The sequence below is a fragment of the Leucoraja erinacea genome, chromosome 6 (assembly GCF_028641065.1).
Source record: "Leucoraja erinacea ecotype New England chromosome 6, Leri_hhj_1, whole genome shotgun sequence".
Lineage (NCBI taxonomy): Eukaryota > Metazoa > Chordata > Chondrichthyes > Rajiformes > Rajidae > Leucoraja > Leucoraja erinaceus.
In genome coordinates this window covers 58,012,704-58,037,024 of record NC_073382.1, presented here as the reverse complement: position 1 = coordinate 58,037,024, position 24,321 = coordinate 58,012,704, and the positions used below count along the sequence as shown (strand labels likewise).

Below are 24,321 nucleotides of genomic sequence, written 5' to 3'. Positions count from 1 at the left end.
CCTGGACCCTGAACATTGATGCAATCACAAAGAAATATCATCATTGCCTCTATTTCCTAGGACGTTTTGGGAGTTATGGCATGTTACCAAATACCCTATCGAACTTCTATAGGCAAAGAGAGTATATTGACTAGTTGCATCACAGCCTGGTTCGGCAACTCAAACACCCAAGAACAAAGAAGGCTGTAGAAAGTGATGGACATAACATAGGCCATAAGATGTGCCTTAAGAAGGCAACTAAAATGCCCCCAAAACTCACACCACCCTGACCACTCCCTCGTCTCGCAGCTACTGCCAGGAATAAATTTCAGAAGTGTTGACGAACAGGTTCTTTCCATTAACAATTAGGCTCTTGAACCACACTGCACACTCCTAACCACAACCCCACCTCAGCACCAAACTGCTATAAATGATTCTGGGTTGCAATACCCACTCCGACTTGCACGGCAATGGTCTGGTTGCCTGGTCAAACGGATAATTGATTGCATTATTTGTTTGTTGAGTTGTAAAGCGGAGCAAGTAAGAATGTTATAGTTCCATTCCCGATACATGTGACAATCAAATACTCTCGACTCTTGAGAAGTGGAGAGTTTACACGCCCACACTCCCGGCGTATGGGAGTCATTTTGAAAACTGAAACTTGTTTTGTTCCCATAAAGGACGGGGGAAATCCGGAATGTGCGCTTTCATGCTTCTTAAAAAGTAGCCAAATTGCGACGAATGGTCCAGAGATTCGTTGAAAACAAACCTGGGCAGTCCACGGCCGAAACTGACGGGACTCGGTGTCCCATTTATGGCTCTAAGTGAGTCCATCTGATACTGCCTCAAATTTCACGGATCGCCTGCCTTCCTGGAGCAAAGAAAGCAGCAAAGGACGAGTGGAGGAAGGAACTGCAGATGTTGGTTTAAACCGAAAATAGACACAAAAAGCTGGAGTAATTCAGCGGGTCAGGCAGCATCACAGGAGAAAAGGAATAGATGACCTTTCGGGTCGAGACCCTTCTTCAGACCCTTTCTTCAAAGAACGAGTAACAGGTACTGTGCTGGAAATGGGCGTGTAAGTAAGGTCAGCGTGTAAGTTGCCAGCGGGTAGATAAATGTTGCTTCTCTGCTGGTCTTGCCTGCCCCTTGAGTGTGTAGCGCGTCCCAGGAGATCTCGCCCCGCAGACCACTCGTTATCATCTTAATTTGACCAAGAATTTACACTTCTCCTGCTTTCTAATCAAAACGTCTATCGCTTCAGCGTTTTCCGACCGCGAGGACGGGTTAATTGTCGAAAGGTTCGTTATCTTCAGTGGTGAAGACCTGTTACATTTCATTCACCGCTGCCAGTGAGAGAGGCGCCGCTGATATAGTGGAGCCACCAGTGGCAGTGTTAAAATGCCAGGTGGACTCACTTGGGAAGAGGCACCACTCATGCCGAGTTCCTCCGCAGAAGGGGCTTAACTTAAAATAAGGAGAAAACACAAAGTGCTGGTGGAACTCAGCTGGTCGGGCAACGCTTCGGATGGGGCGCCTTCTTCATACTCAAGGCTATTAAATACTTTAAACACAAGGAACTGCAGGTGCCAGTTTAATAAAACAAAAGCTTGTCCGTATTCTCCAAAGATGACACAGCGGGTCAGGCAGCATCTCTGGAGAACATGGATACGTGACATTTCGGGTTGGGACCCTTCTTCCTCTGGCCCTTCTTGCAGGTGGGGGCGGTTTAGGGGTAATATGGTTAAAACACAAGAAAATGACAACCCGGAATAAACAGGTGTTTTTAGGTGGACTGACTTGTATGATTAGGGTGCTAAATGCATCACTACACACGGTTCTCCTGAATCCTCGCGTTATCGAAAATCGCATTATAAAGAAAGTTGTTCCAACAGGGAATGAGGGGTCAGGGACGAGATAGTTTAGTGCAACTTTTTAAGGGGGGGTTTCCAAATATTGCATTACTGTTATAGGAACATATCTAATAAGTAGGTCATTAAGACTAGCTAATAACACAGACTACATGGGAACAGTTTGTACCACAGACCTCATGATTTCGCTGGGTGGTTTCTGCTGTCACTGCAATTTATATTTCGTTTGTCTTTTTAACATAAATCATTGCGTGTTTTAGAATGCTTCTTGTCAGCAATTGAAAATTAATCTTGTGCAACAATTGAATTCCATAGTTTAACAAAATCATAGATTTAAAATCACGGTCGACTAAGTACTTAACACAAAGTAACTTTGGTAAAGGATGTGGGTTTGACATTTGCATTTTCCCTCTACATCCAAATTCACATTTGTTAAACATGACTGGAGGATAGCTTCCCTCTTTAATGACAGGTAACAATTTTACTTGGGTAATGTTTCAGTGAATTTGGCTCAGAGTCACACAGCATGGAAACGGGCCTTCTGCCCTACTTCCCCATGCTAACCAAAATATACCATTTACACCAGTCCCACCTGCCTGCATTTGGCCAATATCCTTCTAAACCAATCCGACTCTGCTATTGTCCTTGAAAATCTTGAAAACCTGTTATTACATTTTGATTACATAATTGTATCAGGCATTCGCTATTGAACAGTTTTATTCATGTTTCAAGTTCTGGAATTATAGAGAGTTGCAGCACAGAAACAGATACTTTGGCTCACTGAGTCTGCATCGTCAATCAACCACCCAGTTATGTTACTCCTACATTAATCCCATTTTGTTATACCATACATAAATGCATCATGTGTAGCTCAAGTACACTAGATAGAGTAAAGGGGAAGATACAAAGTGTAGAATATAGCTCTCCACAGTGTAGCCATCATCTCCATTGAAAGTGGCTGATGTACCCTAGCTTATGGAAGGACTGTTCAGAAGCCTGATAACAAAGCTGTTCCTGAGGCTGGTTTTATTACAATTTCATTACAATGTACAATGGCCAATTACCTTACCAACTCACATGTCCTTGGGATGTGGGAGGAAATTGGAGCTTCTGGAGGTGGGCACAGTTAGGTTACACAGTAGGCCGGCACAGTCGCTCAGCAGTATAATTGAGTCCCGTATCTTGGGACCCGAGTTCGATCCTGACTACTTGTGCTGTCTGTACGGAGTTTGTGTGTTCTTCCCATAACCATGTGGATTTTGCCTGGGTTCTCCGGTGTCCTCCCACAATCCAAGATGAGCAGGTTTGTAGGTTAATTTGCTACATTAAAGTTTGTAAATTGTCTCTAGTGTTTAGGATCGCGTTAGTGTACAGGGATCGCTGGTCGGTACGAACTCAGTGGGCTGAAGGGCCAGTTTCCATGCTGTATCTCTAAAGTAACCCGAAGGTAGAATGTGCAAACTCCACAGAGACAGCACCCAAGGTCAGGATGGAACAAAGACACAAAAAAACCATGGCTCTACCAGCCGCTCCACTTCTCTGTTTACCCATGTGTTTACTGGAGTGAGCCAAACTATGTTCTCATGACTTTATCTGAATTGCAGGATGCTTGCACTGCCCTGGATATTTTTTCTAATATTCACCATATCTGAAATGAGAAATGGAGACATTACTGAAGGTAAGACATAACAATACATAATCAATGGCAAACATTTAAAGAAATAATTCATCAGCGAATATAAAGTGCATCAGGAAATATTATCATCGCAGGAATACCAGTCCAAAAATGGCTAGCATTTATAATTCATCATCTTTGCCGAGTAGATCTGTGGATGAAGTTGTTTTGGAATTCACTAAATCACTCCAATAAATGGATAGAGGGGAAAATAGAATGTGAAAGTAAGCTAGCAAGAGACATAATAACAGTTTATAAAATCTCCGACAGTTATGGAAGAGTCTGCCGAAACTGTGGGTTATTTGCAAAGACAGCGGAAATTATCTGCGAAAAGCGGAAATGGCAAAAACATGAAATAAGCACTTTTTTTATTAGTTTTCTTTTTCTGAAACGGGGGAAAAAAACACATTTCAGAAAATACCATTAATCAGAATCTAGTTGCCAAGAGAAATTATGCTAGAAATTACTGATAGTGAGAGAATTGTACTGGAGAAATTAATGCCAATAAATCCAAAAAAGTCAATAAATCACCCGAACCTAATAGTTTACCGGCGAGGGGGCTTAAAGTTATAGGTTTAGTTTATTGTCATGATTAATTGTCATATTTACAAGATACAGTGAAAAGTTTTGTTGCGTGCTTACCGGTCAGCGGAAAGACAATACTTGATTACAATCGAGCCATCCACAGTGTACAGATGATACATGATAAAAGGAATAACGCAAGATATGATGACTATTGAGTTAATGGGTGGAATAGTTTTGAAAAGTCTAGAATTAAGTCCCTTCAAGATTGTAATGTGTCCATACTATTCAAGAAAGTGAAGAACAGACAGGGAACCTTGGGTCAGTTAGCTATGCCATCAATGACAGGCAAATTGATCAAATTGATTATTAGGGACTTGGCAGTATGGCATTTTGAAAATCCAAAAATTATTGAGCAGAATCCAACCCTTTACTATGAAAGTAAATTATGTTTGGCAAACCTGTTTTTAGAGGTGTAACTAACAGGTAGCTGGGGAACAATGGATGGACATAACGTTTGATCATTTTGTTCTGTTGCTATTTTTTGCTTTTCATATAAGAATTACTCCCCATTTATTAACTAGAATTTTAAGAAAAACCATTGAAAGCACAAGACTTTAATAAACAAAATAAGTAATGATATTTGGAGTATCCTTTCTAAGACTAATCATCTTAAGATTATTTATTACTGTTCATTGAAAGTGGTGTTGCTGGTAAGGTAAGCAGTTATTTCCCTTGGGACGGTGGGACAATAATAATGCTGGAATATTTGGATTAAAGGCATGCCCACACTGATGTAAGGATCAAGGCTGTGTGGAGCAAGGAACTGAAGCATTTTGTAAATGATTTATCTATTTTTTACCTATCTGCGAAAGCTTCAACCTTAATATCTGTGTCTTTCTATTAAATCTATTTGTAGCCAAACCTTTCTCTATCCCCATTGCTTCCACCAAGTTGGTTGTGCATTACTCAGTAAATTTGTCTCCAAACTATCAGTAGCAACTTCAACTGTCCAGTCTCCAAGTACCAGCATTTCCTCTCTAGATTTTTCCTGGCTCCATCCTCTTTTAAGATAATCTTTAACACACATCTGAGGTAAAAACAGAAAATGCTGTAAATACTCGGTTCACATTTGTGGGAATAGAAACCGAGCTAACATTTCCGATCTTTGAAAGGCACACAGTGCTGGAGTAACTCAACTAACTCAATCTCCAGAGATGCTACATGACCCACTGAGTTACTCCAGCACGTTGTGTCTATCTTTGGTATAAACCAGTATCTGCAGTTCCTTCCTACACATTTCAAATCTTTGACATAACAGAATTTTCTGGTTTTATATTCAGATTTCCAGCATTTGCAGTTTAAATTTAGAAAAAAACACATTGCATTGTCCAAGATGTTAGTTACCAAACCGAATAACTTATTTGTTTCAGCACCAGGTTATACCTGATTATACCTTAATAGAACCTGGAGAATTTGTTTTACATTGAAGGTGCTTTGTAATTATTTCTTCATTTTTAACTTATTCCATTTGTACCACTTGCAAGTACATTTTATCCTATGGGTTAAAGAACTGTTTTATTTGATTGAAATGCTTCTAAAATTCATTCTGTGTGTTTAGGATACGAGATTGACAGATGTCTGCAGTTTGAATCGACGATGATCTTTGTCCTTGAAGGGGAACATGCCCGCTTGAGATGCCGGTTGTGCAATGGATCCAGTCCAATTGAAACAAGTGACCTTCAAACACATGGATTTACTGTCTCTTGGTTTAAATACAATGCTAAACTTGACCGTTCGGAACTCTTAAACAAAGGGTCCAGAATTTCTATTCAAGGACCCTTGTTAGGATTTTGGCCTGCAACTTTCAATGACACTGGAAGATATTTTTGTTCTCTTTTGTAAGTAGCATTAAGGTTACCAGGTAAAATACAGGAAATGGAGACGGTGGTGGGGTGTGGTTGACACTCAAGTCAAGGGAAACAACCTTTCACCATCCAAACTGTCAGGCCCCTTGAGAATATTTTATGCTAAAATTACTTCAGCCAACAACTGCCCATTGTGGGCTCCACCCTCTCTTGGTCATCTGTTCGCCAGCCCAGCTTTGTTCTGGCCTTTCCTTACCTCCAGTTCCCTTCCCTCTACTTTCAGTCTGAAGAAGGGTCCCGACCTGAAACATCAGCCATCCTTTTTCTCCAGAGATGCTGCCTGACCCACTGCGTTACTCCAGTATTTGTGTCTCACTTCTTATGTTTCAAAGAACAGAGGCCAACCAGCTTAATCTACCCTCATGCTGAGTCCTCGCATCCCGATAATTGTACAGTATGGCTGCACAGTGTGCTCTCGTCTCCGAAATTTGGAATTGCCAAGGTAGCGAAAAAGAAATGTCACTGGTTTTTACTCATTTGGATTTTCCAAAGAGGGATGCATTTATTGGCACGTTGTCTTTTCTTCCTTCCAAGCTGAATAATCACACATTTGCCCATCGTACTCCATCTGGCATTTTCCCTCCCACTCGCTCATCCCTGGATTTAATGCAACATCCTCAGTTTACTCTCCCACACGGCTTAGCATCGCCAACAAACTTAGGCAACAGTTGATTCCGTCGTCAATGTCATGAACAATACAAGGGCTCCTGACCTGAAATCCTCACAGCAATCCATTAGTTAAAGCCTATCAACCCGAGAAATACTTTATTCCAAACCTCTGTTGTTTTTGTAACTAATCTTTTGATTTCTATAAAAAAACATTTATGGTAATCAAATGCCTTTCGGGGAAAAAAAATCTAAAAGTATTTCTTCCATTGGTTACTCTTTATCCACCCTGCTGAGTTTTACTGTTTGTAATACTCGTTATCAGCTTCCCCAAGCCAACACTGGAACATTGTGGGCTCCTCTTTTCCTTGATCATCGTCGCTGGCTTTGGTCTGACTTTTTGCGTATCTTTCATTAATTTGTTCTATGTCCTCTTCATATCTCTCTCTGTTCCCTCTCCCCTGACTCTCAATCTGAAGAAGGGTCTCAACCCAAAACTTCACATATTCCTTTCCTCCAGAGATACTCCCTGATCCGCTGAGTTACTCCAGCTTTTTGTGTCTACCTTTGGTGTAAATCAGCATCTGCAGTTCCTTCCTCCACATTCTACATAACAATTCCAATGGATTTGCCAAGTGGGATTTCCTTCCATTTAATCAATTTCCCTTCCATTTAACTAACTCTCCTTCTAGTTAACCAATCCTATAGATCTCTAAAGCATCATTATTACTTCCTACTAATGGAGACCTGCAATTGCCTGATAACCATTGTAGACTAGTTGGACTGAGCTTCCCTGCTTCTCTTTCACTGCTTTATTGCAGTTTATTGATACACCCAAACCTTCCAGAATCTAGGAATGTTGGTGATACTTCCAGTGCAACTGTTATCTCTGCAGTCACTTCTTGCATTACTTTAAATTGTGGGGCATCAGGGGGCAAAGGATTTATCAGTCCTTGGTCTCACTGCTTTCATTAGGATTTTTTCTTTATTGCAATTAATTACATCATGTTCCTCACTTTCACCCTTTCTTTTGCTTAATAGCAATGGAACTCACAATGTTACAGGTCCAAACGCAATTTTGGATGCTACCCCGGTAAGTGATGGATGTTACAGTGAAGAAATAGAATATAGTCGGAGTGGAGTAATTGGAGCATCAATTGAATTGCCTTGTCCACACATGGAAGAGTACAAGAATAATATAGAAGATTTGAAATGGTATAAGGTGAGTAGATTATGCTTAGTCAATCAACTAACCAGTTTTGGAAATGATTCCTTGCTTTGAATAGCATTTTAGAGAGGAGAAGTGAAACAAACTATTGGAAGAAACATCAATTTATGACGAGCAAATCTTTGATGCACACATAGTGGGAAAGGCATGAAATATAGCCATACAGCGCTGAAATGCGTCCACACCGACCAAGATGCCACATATATGTTTGTCCCATTTTTCCGATTTTGACCATCTCTTAAAACTTTTCCTGTCCATATGCATACCTAAATGTTTTTTTTTAATATTGTTATTGTACTTGCCTTAACTACTTTCACTGGCAGCTCCTTCCATATACCAACCACCCTGTGTCTAAAGGTGGCCCCTCGAGTTCCTATTAAATCTTTCCTCTTTCGCCTTTAACCAGGGACGTGCGGGCAGGGGAGGCATAGCCTCACCTGTCATACTCCCAATGGAAAACCGCTGTTAAGCAAAGAAAAATAATAATAAAATAAAATAAATATAAAGATTTTTCCACTGATCTGTGTTACAAATGTCATTTCTATAAGAATCTAATCATTTTTTAATAGTCAAAATCACCAAATTTGCGCAGCTCCACTGCAAATACAGGGTGAGATGAGATGAGAGGTGAGGCAGCGACGAGCTGAGCCTCCCCTCTGATGCGCAACCCCTCAGAAACTGCATGGAGTGCGGGCAATGTTACTATCTCTATGTATGTCACCAATGTAATGTTTGTAAACCCCTTTGTTACATGTCCTCACCTTCCATAGTCCAGGTATCTTATTTCACAGATAAATATATTAAATTTGTGCTCTCTGGTCCCATCATAAAACTGCAATGAAAAAGCACCAGAGGAGGCAGCGATCACATCTGCCTCGCAAGGGGGCGTGGCTTGAGGAAGAAGGAGAGTCAATTACGTAGGCTCAGCCCCCATAATTGATGCTACCTCACTCTCCCTCCACGTTAACTAGCTCCAGCAGTGGCGGCGCAGTACTGGATTCCACCGCAGGCGGCGCTGACCAAAGATCATAGAGCGGAGCCATTCGGCGAAAAAACGGTCACTGGGAATGTAGACTTTGTCGGTACATTAGAAAGTTATTAGATTTTTTAAAAAATAGATCTATACTTATCACAATAATAAAGTTATCAATTTTTGTACTTCTGTATATTTTTGTTTTTGTTCTTGTAAGGCAGACGTCTCTAAAATATGGCCCATGAGACATATCAACCCATCACGAGATTTTTCAAGCTCAGATTCGAGTCTGGGAATGCGGCGGCCCAGGGCTGCTCTTAGTTTTGTTACTGGTTAGATCCCTCGAATTGTCAGAGCCGAGACATAAATGGGCCGCCGTGAAGAAGGGTGCAATGGTGCTGTGGGGGGTTCGGCGGCGGTCAGAATGGGACAACTGTGGGTTATAACGTGCCATCGTTCCTCTCTCCCCCTTATCTCTCTCTCTCTCTCTCTCTCTCTCCCTTATCTCTCTCTCTCCCCCCCTTATCTCTCTCTCTCACCGCTTTCTCTCGCTCTCGGTCTCTCTCTTTTTTTTTTTCTATTTTTCTTTTATGATCGAAGTGGGGCATTGGAGCTTCTTTCACCTGTTTAGGAAACATAAGTTCACAAGTTATAGGAGCAGAATTAGGCCATTTGGCCCATCGTCTATTCCGCTATTCAATCATGGCTGATCTGTTTTTCCCACTCAGCTCCATTCTTCTGCCTTCTCCCCATAATCCCTGACCGTTACTAATCAAGCATCTCTCAATTTCCACCTTAAAAATATCTATTGACTTCGCCTCCACAACCATCTGTGGCAATGAATTCCACAGATTCACCACTGACTAAATAAATTCCTCCTCATTTCCATTCTAAATGTACATCCTTTTATTCTGAGGCTGTTGTATCTAGTCCTAGACTCTCCACTAGAAATACACTATTCTATACTTTCTGGTTCAGATATTTGCCCACATTGAAATCTATGTGCCACAGGTTTGCCCTTTTGTTTACTAATGTTTTGCAAACTCCATCTCCTAAAAATGCTGCTCTCTATGTGTATTGGCAAACGGACTGGTAACCACATTGGTGGTTTTCTGTCCCCTCAATTAATCCAAGGGTGTTTAATTGCCATATTAGCCGAGACTGGAACCATGAAATTCATTTGTAAATGCAGTAAATACTTGCAATCCAGAAGGTTAAATTGGGACAGGAATTGAGTATTTTATTGCCCATAGCCATACTGTCCGTTTAAGTATCAATTTTAAATTTGTTTTAATGTGTTCTGCAGGATTGTCAGAAGAATGTTCACACAGGATCATCACTGCTCTTTGGAAGTCTAGAAAAGGAAAATGCTGGACATTACACTTGTGTACTCACCATTGGCCATAGTGGAATACAGTACAATGTTACAAGGACATTGAAGTTGACATTGAAAGGTATTTTTTGATTAAATGCTTGGGTCTTGGGATTGAGGAGATAATGTTATATGGAGTGGCTCAATTAAGTGCAATTTTGTAAAAGACATTTTAGGCATGCTGTTCCTCTGATGCACGAGTGCTGTGATTAATGCTAGACCTGGAGAAGCATTGTTAGATTGCTCTTGGTATACCATCCATCATTAAGGATGGATAAGGGCGGCACGCTGGCGCAGCGGTAGAGTTGTTTCCTTACACTGCTTGCAGTGCCAGAGACCCGGGTTCGATCCCGACTACAGGTGCTATATGTGCGGAGTTTGTACGTTCTTCCCGTGACCGCATTGGTTTTCTCCAAGATCTTTGGTTTCCTCCCACACTCCAAAGACGTATGGGTTTGTAGGTAAATTGGCTTGGAATAAGTGTAAATTTCCATAGTGTAGGATAGTGTTACTATGCAGGGATCACTGGTCGGTGTGGACTCTGTGGGCCGAGCCTGTTTCCGCGCTGCATCTCTAAACTAAAACTAAACAAAAAAATGTGTAGGATTTATAAGCATTTGGAAACTAGGGGAGTCACAAGGAACAAAAATGCAATTTTCCAATATTAATCACTTAGCAAAGCCTTAACATCAAATTTATCTAAAAATTTTGATTTTTGATTTTTTTCAATACATCAACTGGATTATTCTTTGGACTGTATTATTCATTGGAGTTGTTCCCTGGTAGAGGTGGTGGCATTGTGGTTGGAACTCCTATTGAGAATTTCCATAACCCCTGCCCATGTTTCATTGAGGTATGTCATTAGGCTGGAAAGAGTGCAGGGAAGATTTACAAGGATGTTGCCAGGACTTAAGGGCCTGAGCTATAGGGAGCAGTTGGGCAGGCTAGGATTTTGTTCTATGTTGGGCAGGCTCGGACCTCGACTTTCTTAAGTCTGAAGAAGGGTCTTGACCTGAAACGTCACCTATCCATGTTCTCCAGAGATGCTACCTGACCTGCTAAATTACTGCAGCACTTTATATCCCTCTAGGAGTTTGTTCCTTGGAACAAAGGATCTTATACAGGTGTATAAGATCATGAGAGGAATAGATAGGATCAATGCAGTTTTCTTCTACCAGAATAGGGAATTCAAGTACAAAGGGACATGGGTTTAAGATGAAATTGGAAAGATTTGATGGGAGGGGCAACTTTTTCACACAGAGGGTGATGAGTACATGGAACGAGCTGCCCTATGAGGTAGTTGAGACATGTACTATAACAACCATTGAAAATCATTTAGATTGGTACATGGATAGGAAAGGTTTAGAGGGATAGGGCCAAACGCAGGCAGGTGAAACTCATGTAGATGGGGCAAGCTGGTTAGTTGGGCTGAAGGGCCTGTTTTTGTGCTGTATTTCAATCGAAGAGTTGGTCTAGACACCACGTTTGGTGCAGATATTGGGGGTTGAAGGGTCGTACTACTTGTGCCGTACTAGTTTATGTTCTAAGTCCTAGATCCAGGAATTTTGAGATTAGTTTGGGTGACATTTATCTATATATATGTTATTGTTTCTTGTCTTCCCTCCAACTCCGAATGAGGTTGAAGGAAATCTAGCAGCATATTATGTAGGCTTTTGGAGCTTGTAACATTTATACTACTGAGAAGGTGCAACTGTTCCTGTGACCCATGGTCTCAAATTATTACTGAATTTCCTAGAATGACTTTGACATATGATTTTAATCAAAGAACCAGGCCAAGCACATACGAATGTCCAGCGATCTATTTCGTGAAATTTCATCTCTTGCATCAATAGATACATGGGAATTAATGTTGGGAATATTATCATAGATTGTACATTTTTATTTGATATTAATAGCATATTTTAAGCAATTTAATTCCAATATTAGTTTATCTCCCTCAGACAGTTAAGGGCCTGTCCCAAGAGCATGCGACTCCATGCGGCAAGTGCGACCCAAAGCCGGCAGCCACCTCGACGCCGTACGCACGGAGGTCGAGTGAGTGACGTGAAGTTCGAGCGAAGTCCGACGACTTACGGCGGTGCGTACGGCATTGAGGCGGCTGCGGGCCGGCAGGCCGTTGCCGCGCGGAATTTTTTAACACGGTCGATTTTTCGGAGCCCCGCGCGATGTCGGGACGAGCTCCGCACAACTCCATTCGGCTCCGGCGATCGAAGTGGGACCGGCCCCACGAGGCCATACGGCTCAAGCGACCACGTTAGGTCGCGCTTGCCGCATGCAGGCACATGCTGGTGGGACAGGCCCTTTAGGTCGCGCTTGCCGCATGTAGTCGCATGCATGTGGGACAGGCCCTTAATATTGTTCTTCTCAAAATCTTTCTCCTGGCCCTGATTTTCATCGTCAATCCTGTTCTTTATCCTTTCTTTCTTCTCTTTGACGAAGTAGGTGACATTACATCAGAGGTGCATAAAATCAGGGTTTCATTATTATTGTGAACTTAATAAATGAAATCGTGAATTTAATTTCTCTATCCTTTTTATAAATAAAAATCTCTTTTCAGAACCTTCTATTGCACCAAAATTGGTTTACCCACATCAAGAACACATTGAAGTCACACTAGGTGGGTAAAGTTTGCATTAATTTCTATCTATCAATGTTAATAGTCAGATGAGTCATGGTAAGTACAAAGAGAAGAAATGAGGTAGAATGAAGGTAAAAGGAAATGCAAATTCTTGAGGTAGAAACAAGGAAGCGCAGATGCTGGTTTACAAAAAAAGACACAAAGTGCTGGAGTAACTCCAGGTTGCATCCCTGGAGAACATGGATAGGTGACATTTTAGGTCGGGAGTCTTCTTTAGATCCTGGAGAAGGGTCCTGACCCATATTGTCACCTACCCATCTTCTCCAGGGATGCTGCCTGACTCGTTGAATTAATACAGCACTTTGAGTAAAGTCTTGATGTCAGCCTCGATACACAGAATTAACAACTGTGATTACCTCCAGATAACCTTTAAATGCTTCTCAATTTAGGTTGAAATATTTGACCGCTCTACATTACATCTTTAATAGTCAGCAAAGCTCTGGGGTGCTGAAGGTTTGTTATTAAACTCGGAGGGAGATTTCTTGTATAGAGCTCCCATAGGACAGCATTGGGGTGGGAGATTGCAACCTTCACGTGGTCCGCCCTGTTTCAATGAATGCAATCAACCTGGCGAGCACAATCAAATAAGATCAAATAGAACAAGTTGTCCTACAACTTTAGGCTGTGCACGCCATACGAAAGAAGAAAAAGATAGGACAGCATTGGAGACCTTGCCACTACTTTGACCTTGGTTCAGGAAACTTTGATAGTTCAGTCTAACCTGGCCGATCCTCTTTGAATAGAGCAAATACATTTAGGTATGGGATTGACCGAGCACGGGAGGTCTGTGCAAGTAAGATCCGGCCCAGTAATTATAAATGGCAGCACAGTGGTGCAGTGGTAGAGTGGATGCCTTACAGCACCAGAGACCCGGGTTCGATCCTGACAACGGTGCGGTCTGCATGGAGTTTGTATGTTCTCCCTGTGACTGCATCGGTTTTCTCCAGGTGCTCTGCTTTCCTCCTGCATTCCAAAGACGTGCAGGTTTGCAGGTTAATTGGTTCCTGTAAATTGTCCCTAGTGTGTAGGATAGAACTAGTGTGGGTGACCGCTGGTCAGCGTGGACTTGGTAGGCCTTGGAGCTTGTTTCCACGCTGTATCTCTAAACTAAACTAAACTGAACTAAAATAAGCAGGAATATGCCATTGATCCATTTGATAAACAAATTTCCCAAAAGTTACTTTGCTACATTCCCAAATGTAACAATAAATTATATTTGCTACAATTAATGTATATGCAGTAGTAATTTCTCAACCTCTATGGTTTACCATTTCAGCTGGCAGTTTTTCCTATATTTTCACTTTTTACACGTCCATTTGTATTTGCAACCTTGCCATCCTTCATTTGAATCTTGCTCTTGAATGTAAAATAGGGGGAAAAAAACACTGCCTTCCATCTTCTCTAAATTGCTCATAGTCCTTGAAAGGCTTAATTGTCCTAAAAATGGCAAGATTATTTGAAGAAAGAGCAGCTGCCGGAGAGAAATTGCATCGGGTACTGGAGCATTTTGATATGCTTTGGGAGGTAATATTATCAGAATCAGATTTTATTCGCCAAGTATGTTTTGCAACATACGAGGACTTCACTGGCCAGATCAGTTAAAAGCAACAGATTCAAAAACACATTTTAACATGAACATCCACCACAGTGACTCCTATCACTGTGAGGAATGTGTCGAAGGCAAAATAAAGTTCAAGTTCTTCCTTTTGTTCTTCCTCGGTCGGGGGCCTCGAGGCCTCCGTTGACGGGACGGTCTTAACTCCCGTAGCCGGTGGCATTCGGGCCCTCCCCATCGAGGCATCAGCTCCCGCATCGGGGGGATGTCAGCTCCCCCGCGCCGGGCGATCGAGCCTCGCGTCGGGGCTGGACGAACCTTCTGCAGCTCCCGACTCGGCCTCTCCCGAGACTGCGAGCCTTTGATGGTAAGTCCGCAGGCCGCGTTGGGAGCGATCCCAGGCAAGGGATCCGCTCCGATGTTAAGTCTGCGCCCCGCGGTGGGGCTCACGACAGTCCGAGGCGGCTCCCAGCTCCAGCGATGGTAGGCTGCAGAGCCCGGAGAATGTGATCCGAAAATTGATCACATCTCCGGGAAGGTAAGAACTTGATAAAAAGATTCCCCCCGATTTCCCCCCTCTCCCCCCCTCCCACACACACATAAAACAAACCGAAGAACATAAAAACAAACTTTTAACAGACGCTTAAAAATAACAAAAAGGTGAAAAAAGGAACAGACTGCCGGCAGGGCTGGCCATCTCCCCGGCACCCCTGGTGGTCACATTATCAAAATCTCAAATTTTAAATATGCTTAAGGGCTTTGTGTGTATGAATGACACTTCTGAATATTAGAAGATTGACACAAAATGCTGGAGTAACTCAGAGGGGCAGGCAGCATTTCTGGAGAGAAGGACTGTGTGATGTTTTGGGACAAGAACCTTCTGCAGATTGAGTGATCTACACATTCCACATGTAAAATACTACTCTACATCTGGTATAGATCTTAAACACTGAAGCTTTTTTAAAACTCCTTTTAACATACCCTCAGCTAGATGGATAATTCCTTATCCCATATTTCCCTGGTTATTGCAGAGATACAGCACAGAAACAAACTCTTTAACTCATTGGTTTTTATTCTGGCCATCCACCACCCATTTCCACTAGTCGTATATAAACCAATTATTTTAGTTCACATTCTCATCAATCTCCCCTAGCTGCAGAAACAACTTGCTTGCTTACTTACACAACTTCTGCTTACTTACACTTATTATCTAAGGTAAACAAAAAGGCTGGAGAAACTCAGCGGGTGCAGCAGCATCTATGGAGCGAACCCTTCTTCAGCAGTCTGAAGAAGGGTTTCAGCCCGAAACGTTGCCTATCTCATTCGCTCCATAGATGCTGCTGCACCCGTTGAGTTTCTCCAGCATTTTTGTGTACCTTCAATTTTCCAGCATCTGCAGTTCCTTCTTATACACTTATTATCTATTTCATTTTCCATTTATTTCACTGATTAAGCAGTCTTTCACTGTCTTCACTCATCTGAACCAGTACCATGTTTGACAGAACGGTGGACAAATTGAATTAATTCTCACTGAATTTCAAAATTGCATCTGAAAGGGAAATTGTTGGAAGATGGGATGAAGTCTGACACAATTTCCAGGAAATCTTCTCAGTACATCAGGACCCTCATGAATTCTTCATGTTCACAAAATGTTTTTATAAATTACAAGGGGGATTAACAAAATTGAATGTAAAGCAGTAAAGTGGGTTTAAGAGTACACCAAGTATGTTTAAGTAAAACAATTAAATGCAGCGCATCACAAGGTATGCAACTGTTGCTGGTATGTTTTGCTCTCTAATTACGTAAACATTTAGGAGAAAGAAGAATCATTAATTGCACAGTTTATGCTGGCCCCAAAAGTAAACGGGACGTGATGCTAACTTGGCTCTTCAGAAAAACCTATGTGACCACCTGTAAGGGAATGGAGCCAGTATGCAAAGATTCCCGGAGGTAAGCAGTTAGATCTTGCTGTTTTTGTTATTTGCCTTCATACTAATGCACATTGTACCTTAAAGTTATTTATTGTCAATGACACCTTTAGCAATATTTCCCAGGTGATGTATGCTTTTCTTTCCATTTATTGCACTGTTATTGTTTTTTTCCCCCTTCATATTGCTCTTTCATGTAATAGAATAAATGAAAATGGTTTGCCGAATGGCACCGTATCTTTTTTTTTCCAAATTAAATTGTAAATTGTTTCGCTTTTTAGCACAACACTAAATTTGGTTCCCTCTCCCCTACCCATGTACAATGTATCCAAAATACCTCACAGACCTAAAGTGTTGGCTGTGGGTATCAATGGACCATTATGGGTTCCACCTTTCCTTGATCATCGTTGCTTGCTTTGACTTGTCCTTTTGCCTACCTTTCATGCATTTGTTCTTTGTACATGTTCATATCTCTAGTTCCCCTCTCCCCTGACTCTCAGCCTGAAGAAAGGTCTTGACCTGAAACATCACCTATTCATTTTCTCCAGAGATGCTGCTGGACCTGATGAGTTCCTCCAACTTTTTAAGTCTGTCTTTGGTGTAAACCAGCATTGTTAGTTCCTTCCTGCACACAAAGTCTAGACTGCATAGGTCTTTGGTACATTTCCTTTCTTTGTGTTTCAAATTAAACAGTCCCTGAGTAAACACTAGGGGGAAGACCTTACTTAGATTTACATTTTAATTTCTGTGTCTCCACTTTTGTGATGCGGATTGAATGGCTGGCTATAGGCCATTAATCTGCTCATTATTATTCAGTGCCTGCTCCATTTCCTCCTGTCATCATTCCAAGTTTTGACAGAAGAAAGTGGGCTGGGGGGAGGGGGCGGGGGGGATATGCAAACCTTGATGTGATGCAGTCAACCCTTCCAGTGACTAGCTGTTAATGCCCCTGGGACATAAGGGGACTAAGATGCAAGCAGTGTCAGGGGAATGGAAAGAATAGAAGGAAGTACATATTTTAGCTGGAACAAGGTCACTTAATTTCAACATTAAATTGTCTGTCCAATGGGTGCCAGAAGCAGTTTGAGAGGTTGCCATCCATTGTAAGATTTTTGATTCATTTTTGCAAGAGGGAGTCAAATTAAAATCTACATTGTGTATATCTTTTAGTTTAGTTTAATTTAGAGATACACTCATCTTACTCCTCCCCAAATGAATTATTTCAATGCTTTAGAAACCAGAAACTGCAGATGTTGGTTTAACAAGGAAAGACACAAAATGCTGGAGTAACTCAACGGGTCATGTAGCATCCTGCAGAAAATGATGAAGAGGGTCCCGACCTAAAACATCACCTATAGATGTTCTACAGGGACGCTGCCTGACCCCCTGATTTATTTGAACCCGTTGTGTCTTTCTTTCAATTCCTTTCTATAATAATAAGTTTATAATTATATAGCACATTTATAGTCAATTTTCATTGACCCCAAAGTGCTTTACATAATTTAAAAATCAGTTCCATACAAAGCATAAAGATGGGTTAACAAAATAATAAAATGCATAAACAGGACACAACATGTAACATAAACATCCACCACAGTGATGAATGCTGATGAAGGCACAAAAAACTTTGGCCGTCCTCTTCCATTTCCCCCCCCGTGGACAAGACCAGAGTCCAGTCCAGGATCGGTCTTTCCTCACCGGAGACCGCGGCTTCAAGATTGTGTAGGCCGCAGGCCGGCGGTTGAGATTTAAAGTCCCCGCCGCAGCCAGAAGCACCGTAGACTGCAGGGCCGGCGGTCGAAGCTCCCCTCCAGGGGGGATGGTAAGTCCATGCCGGGCCCGCGGTAGAAGTTATCCACGGGCCGGCAATGGCGGCTTCTTCTTCCCCCAGGTCCCCCACGAGGGATCCCGGGCTGTAGACGCTGCAGCAGCTGGAACTCTGCAGACCGTGGCTTCAGGCTGCGACTTCAGGCTGCCGGCTGCCCCCGGCCAGTGAAACGGAGCACTCCCCTCCGGCGAGCCCCTATCTTTCCTGTAGTGTCGAAGGCAGGAATGTCATTCCCTAAAACAATGACCATGAGGACACTTTTTGTCTTTGTGTCCTCGTACACCTGTTTCAAATCTTGGAAATGTTTAATACAAACAGCTTCCTGTAAGGTTTCACCTCCATTGCCCAGATCAGGGAAAATACATTTGTATTGTATCATAACCAGAGAATTTCCACAAGCACCTATTTCCACTCACAAATATTCACCCGCCCCACCTCCCCCAGAGTCAACACCCTGCAAAGGGAACAAGCGGATCCGCTGACTTCCCACAAGTTTGGGGTTTTTTTTGTGGCAAATAATGCACGTTACTGTTGATTTCATGTTTATATAGTTTCTTTAGTTCTGGGGAGATGATTATTTTTATGTTTCAATCATATTACTTTTTCAAAGTAAGATTCTTTGCATATTTCAGAGAGACAACTACAGAAAACGGAATATATATTGTAAGACCATTGGTATTTACCCAAGTTACCAAAGAGCATCTGAATCAATATTTCAACTGTGTTTTGCGTGTAACATCAGAGCAGGAGACAATGGGATACATCTTTCTCCAGGAGAAAGGTACAGTCCAACAGTTTTAGTTATCTGCTAATGGGAGGGGAAGCAGCTGGACATTGGAAACTTGGTTAACCCTTGATTAAAAACAGAAAATAGGTGCAGGAGTAGGCCATTTGGCCCTACAACCCTATTCAATATGATCATGGTTGATCATCCAAAATCAGTACCCCATTCCTGCTTTCTCCCTATATCCCTTGATTCCGTTAGCCCTTAGATCTTTTAGAGCTATATCCAACTCTTAAGGGCCTGTCCCACTTGCGTGTTCTTGGCATGCAAATTATGCGACCTCGTGGTCGCGTTGAGCCGAGACGAAGGCCGGGCGTGATTACATGCGTACGCACAGCCGTCTGGAGTGCGTGACATCATTTGAAGATGGACACAAAGCTGTAGTAACTCAGCAGGGTTGACAGCATCTCTGGAGAGAAGGAATGGGTGACGTTTCTTGTCGAGACTTCTTCAGTCTGAAAAGAAGGGTCTTGACCCGAAACGTCACCCATTGCTTCTCTCCAGAGATGCTGCAGGTCCCGCTGAGTTACTCCTGCATTTTGTGTCTATCTTCAATTTTCTTGGCCCCGCTCTGGGAGTAGAAGTGGGGGCGGATCCGGACCACAATGGCCGTGAGCCCCAGGCTGAGTTCGGCGATCGTTTGCCTGCTTCTGCTGCTGTTGAAGGTGAGACGTTGCATCGCGCCAGGGTCTTGGGCCTGTCTCACTTTTCTCAGTTTAAAAAAGGACTGGGAAATGATTTCTGCTTCTGACCGCAGTCTCTGTTACATTGACCTTCACGGGCTTTCCTGCTTATTCCAAAGTTATAATGCAGTCAGAACTAGTGGCCTCATTAGGCATTGGATAGCACATATAAATTAGGAGCCCGTCTGGATTAGGTTGGTGGCTTTCAAGGAAAATAGATTTGTCAAATTTATCAAAGTCACTGGGGCTTCTTCATAAAAACCACGTAAAGATAAGTAAAACATTATCCAGATAAGTAATATGTGTTGTAAAGTTGAAATGACTCCGATCTTGAATTGTTGCTTTAATTTACATTTTATTTTACACACTTTTTGTGGCACTGAAACCTATATTGAAATATTCAGTCACAATTTTGTGATAGGGTCAGACTAAACAAGACTGTTTTTAAAGGATATTTAATTTAATGTTTTTTCCTTAGATATAATTATAAATATATATGTAAAAAGTCAGCAGAACAACAAAATTGAAGTTGAAATACGTTCTTTTCTCCCATAGGCAAAAGCAGTGTGCAGCGAACTGTTAAATATTTAATTTCCATTATTGTTGTGCTAATCGCTCTGGCAATGGTTAGTGTGCATTTCAATGTACAAATTGCCCTTTGCTTCAGGGACCTGACTGGTAGAGATGAAACTCTTGGAGGTAAGATTTGGAGAAAGTTCTTAATGTTCACAAAACTCCACCACTCATTTTCATATTGTAGTGTTTGTGTATATTGTCCCAGTTTCATTGACCATAAAGTTAATGTGAACTTCCAAGCTGATGCAAGGTACAAAATGAATGATTGATTATATTTTTTTCACCTCTAAGTTTCCCCCATATTCCACCTTCATTTGGACATATCTATTCAATTTTCGTTGCTACAATAACCAATTTTAAATCACCAAAGAATATCGCAGAAACTAGCAATCCAAGGATGATTTCACTGCACTTTCGGGTGTATGTGACAAATAAAATTGACTTTGACTTTAACAGGTTCATCAACAGATTCTCGTGCTGAGGCCCAGGGTAAAAACACTATGTCTGTATATATGCTAATGTAAATATTTTTTCAAATCATATGCTATGTCGCTCTTCCAGGGAGATGCTAAATGCATTTCGTTGTCTCTGTACTGTACACTGACGATGACAATTAAAGTTGAATCTGAAAAACAGCTGTACTGTTTGTGTAGGTGTTCTGATTAATGTCATGGCTGCCATTATATCTGTAAATTCATCCATTCACTGTGGCCTGGGATACAGTTGAACTAAAACAACTCTCATACGTACAATTTGAGTGCTGATTACCAGCAATTGGGGTGAATTTTCATTACAATCCTCATAGATTTTATGCTTGAACTACATGTCCCAAAATTGAATTCATCCAATGTTAAGGATCCCCAGAAACCTTAAACTAAGTAATCTCAATGTACGATGATTCAATGCTCAGAATTGCTCAGCCAACCTTCTGCAGCCTTCCCTTGGAATAAGGCTGTACTCTTAGTCAGGTGGTCAGCTCTGGAAGGCACCTTGGTCTGCATGGATGAGTTGGGCCAAAGGTCCAGTTTTGTACAACTACGACTTTAACGTTAAAATAAAAATCGAATTACTCAATATCTTCTGCTTAATTCTCAGATCGTAAAGAATATGATGCATATATATTACTCCTTAAGAGTGATGAGATCCTCCTTAATGCTAATGAAGAACAACAATTTGCTTTTGAGCTGTTACCTGCAATTCTGGAAGAAAAATGTGGTTATCGCTTATGCATATTTGAACGTGATATTCTCCCCGGAGAAGGTAAGATTAGTTCATTCTTGTTTTGCTAATACAAAAAAAGAAGCCTGGGTAGATAGGTCGACCTCAAGCTCAATGAAAAGTATTGAGAACACCCTTAGTCCTTCTGAAGAAGGGTTCTGAGCCAAAATGTGTCTAAGCATGGATTCTGTTCTATTTTATGTGTTTAACGCGGGGGTTTTGATCGCCCCGACATGGGGGCTTCAACTGCCCTGACAGCAGGAGGTAAAGAGGAAGAAGATTAGACTTTATTGCCTTCCACCACAGTGAGGAATGTGGGGAATCCACTGTGGTGGATGTTTGTTAACTTTTAAGTGTTGTGTGTTTTGTTGCTTTTTTTTTGGCTATGGCTGTATGGTAATTTGAGGTTCACTGTACCTTAATGGGTACACCTGACAGTAAAGTGACCTTTGAACCTTTATTCGTAGTATTTACAGATTTTTTAAATCACATCTGGCAATAGACCTGCAAAACAATTGTTTTAATTATGATTATTAATATAATTAATATAATGAGAATACATATCAGTGTATTTCTCCTCATTTCATTGATGACATTCATGTCGATATCATAGTAATTTATACACAAGCTACAAACTGTTGTTGATGATCACCATTGCTGTTGAAATATATAGAAGGGGTGAAGGCAGTTTGTTTTACTCCACTCGGAATACTGTTTAAAATGAGCTAATGTTACAATCAGCACTTTATCACCTGGCTTTACGGAACAGCTAAGAACTTTTGGGTTAATGTTGTTATGTTCAGAATATTAGGAATTCTTCCCTTCATGTCATATTTTAGTAACAAAATGCTTAATTTGTTTTACAGCATCTGCAGAAAGTATACTTTTTTATATTAACAAATGCCGAAGATTAATTATAATTCTCAGTAAAGACTATGTGGATGATGATTTCAAATCCACATACGAATTGATGACTGGGCTGCATCAGGTATTGGTTGAAAGACAAATAAAACCAATACTAATTGAATTCAAGCCTATAAACAACATAAAGTCATTCCCAGAGTCACTTCAGCTTCTTCTAAAATCAAAAAGAACAGTGAAGTGGAGAGGAAATAAATCTGAATTCAAACATTCTTATTTCTGGAAGAAGCTACGATACTTGATGCCAGCTAAAGGTCGCCGGGTTCAAGCTGGGAATCAATAATTTATGGTTTTGAAAATCAAAGTTATTTTTGCATGTCCAGTCAGGCATTACATCTTTTCCAGGCTTAAATCAATCTGCAATTGCACCGTGTGGCAAAATACGTGCTGCAGTGGTACGAGAAGATTCTACCAGCTGTGCCAAAGAGGCGTTTAACAAAATGGCAATAAAAAAATTGGTGCATTTATTTGTGTTAATTAAAATCTTTTTGTTTATCTAATTAAGAATGTTATCGGGCAACTGAACAATCCTTTCATCAGCTAGTGTGCAGTCCTGACTTTTCATCACCTCATTGAAGACCTTTGAACTTTCTTTAATCGGACTTCAATGTTATATCTTTGCACTAAATTTGTATCCCTTTATCCAAGATGGCGGCGCCTCACGGCAGCGGCCACTGCAATCCAACTCTTTTTTTTGTCCTGTTAGGTGTATGTTTCTGGTTTTAGTTTTATTTTTAGCTGTGTATATGGGGGGGAGATGGGGGGGGGGGGGGGGGGGGAACTATTTGATCTCTTCCCTGCACGGGGGACGACCTTTTCTCTGTCGAGTCTCCGTTGTCGTTTGAGCTTAACATAGTGAAGCTAGCAGCCTCCAACCGGAATCGACCTGGGGCTCCAGTCGCAGAGCCTGCGGACTCACCATCGCGGAGCTGGCCGACTTCAGAGCGCTGTGGTGGCGCGCGGCTGCGACCCGACTTCGGAGCTTCGGAGGCTCCGGCTGCAGGCTGTGTGGATGGTAACATTGGGAGCTTGCGGGTCCCTGGTGGGAGACTGCTTTTTGGAGTTCCCACAACGGCAACTTCTCCCGCCCGAATCGAGGGGTTTAAATCGACCTGGAGCAGGGCCTTACATCGCCCGGCGTGGCTTAAATGGCCGCGGGACTTACCATCGTCTGCCAGGGGCTCTAACATCAAAAGCCTCGATCAGCTCGATACAGCAGTTTGATTGCTTGGCTGCGGGAGAAGAAGAATAAAGAACAGAGAACAGGAAAGAAATAAGTCTTTTGCTTTCCATCACAGTGAGGAGGTGCTTGGAGATTCACTGGATGTTTGTGTGGAATTGTGTCAATTATGTGTTTTTGTTTCTTTGCTGTTATGACTGCAGGAACCTAATCTCGTTTGAATGTTGTATGTTTAAATGACAATAAATGGTATTCTATCTATCCAGGGCTGGCCTTGGGCCGATTGGACCGATTGCTCCCAATTGGGGCCCCGCGCCTAAGGGGGGCCCCGCACTAATGTTCCGTATTAAGTATGGAAATACGAATTTGCTTTGTTAAATAAAGATTTTTTTTAAAACATTCGCCATCCGGATTTTTTTTTTTAAACGTACATGGATAACAACCGCTGCACGGCCATCAGACACAAATGATTTGTTAACTACTACTGTTAGCACTTGTTAACAGCAAGTAGTTACACATTGAGAATTTCTTAAAACTCACCATCATGATTGAGGGCTCTGGACCACGAGATGGGGCTTCTTCTTGGTGTGCAGGTTAGTCATTCACCTACCGACACACGTTGTGTGTCCCCCCCCTCTCCCCCTCTCCCGCTGAGTTCCTCCAGCACTCTGTGTTTTTTGTTTAGCTCTGAAGTTGAAGGTGGCTCAGTGGGACGGGTAGGGATTCTAGGGAGAGGGTTGCATTTTTGGTCGAGACCCTTCTTCAGACAATCACAAGTACTCTCACCGACGAGATTTCAGCTCAGTCTGAAGGGCCTTCTCTCCAGAGTCGCTGC

At 41.9% G+C, this 24,321-nt stretch overlaps 1 protein-coding gene across 1 annotated transcript; it reads left to right on the top strand.

The window, feature by feature from the left end:
• Window positions 1-23,055, top strand: LOC129698189 (interleukin-18 receptor 1-like). Its single transcript, XM_055637143.1, has 11 exons — window positions 1-1,035; window positions 3,455-3,528; window positions 5,669-5,948; window positions 7,623-7,803; window positions 10,089-10,236; window positions 12,733-12,792; window positions 16,183-16,318; window positions 18,757-18,905; window positions 20,147-20,290; window positions 21,263-21,427; window positions 22,252-23,055. The coding sequence occupies exons 2-11, from the start codon at window positions 3,456-3,458 to the stop codon at window positions 22,587-22,589; spliced, it is 1,674 nt and encodes a 557-aa protein (XP_055493118.1). The 5' UTR covers window positions 1-1,035; window position 3,455; the 3' UTR covers window positions 22,590-23,055.
• Window positions 23,056-24,321: the final 1,266 nt, after the last annotated feature.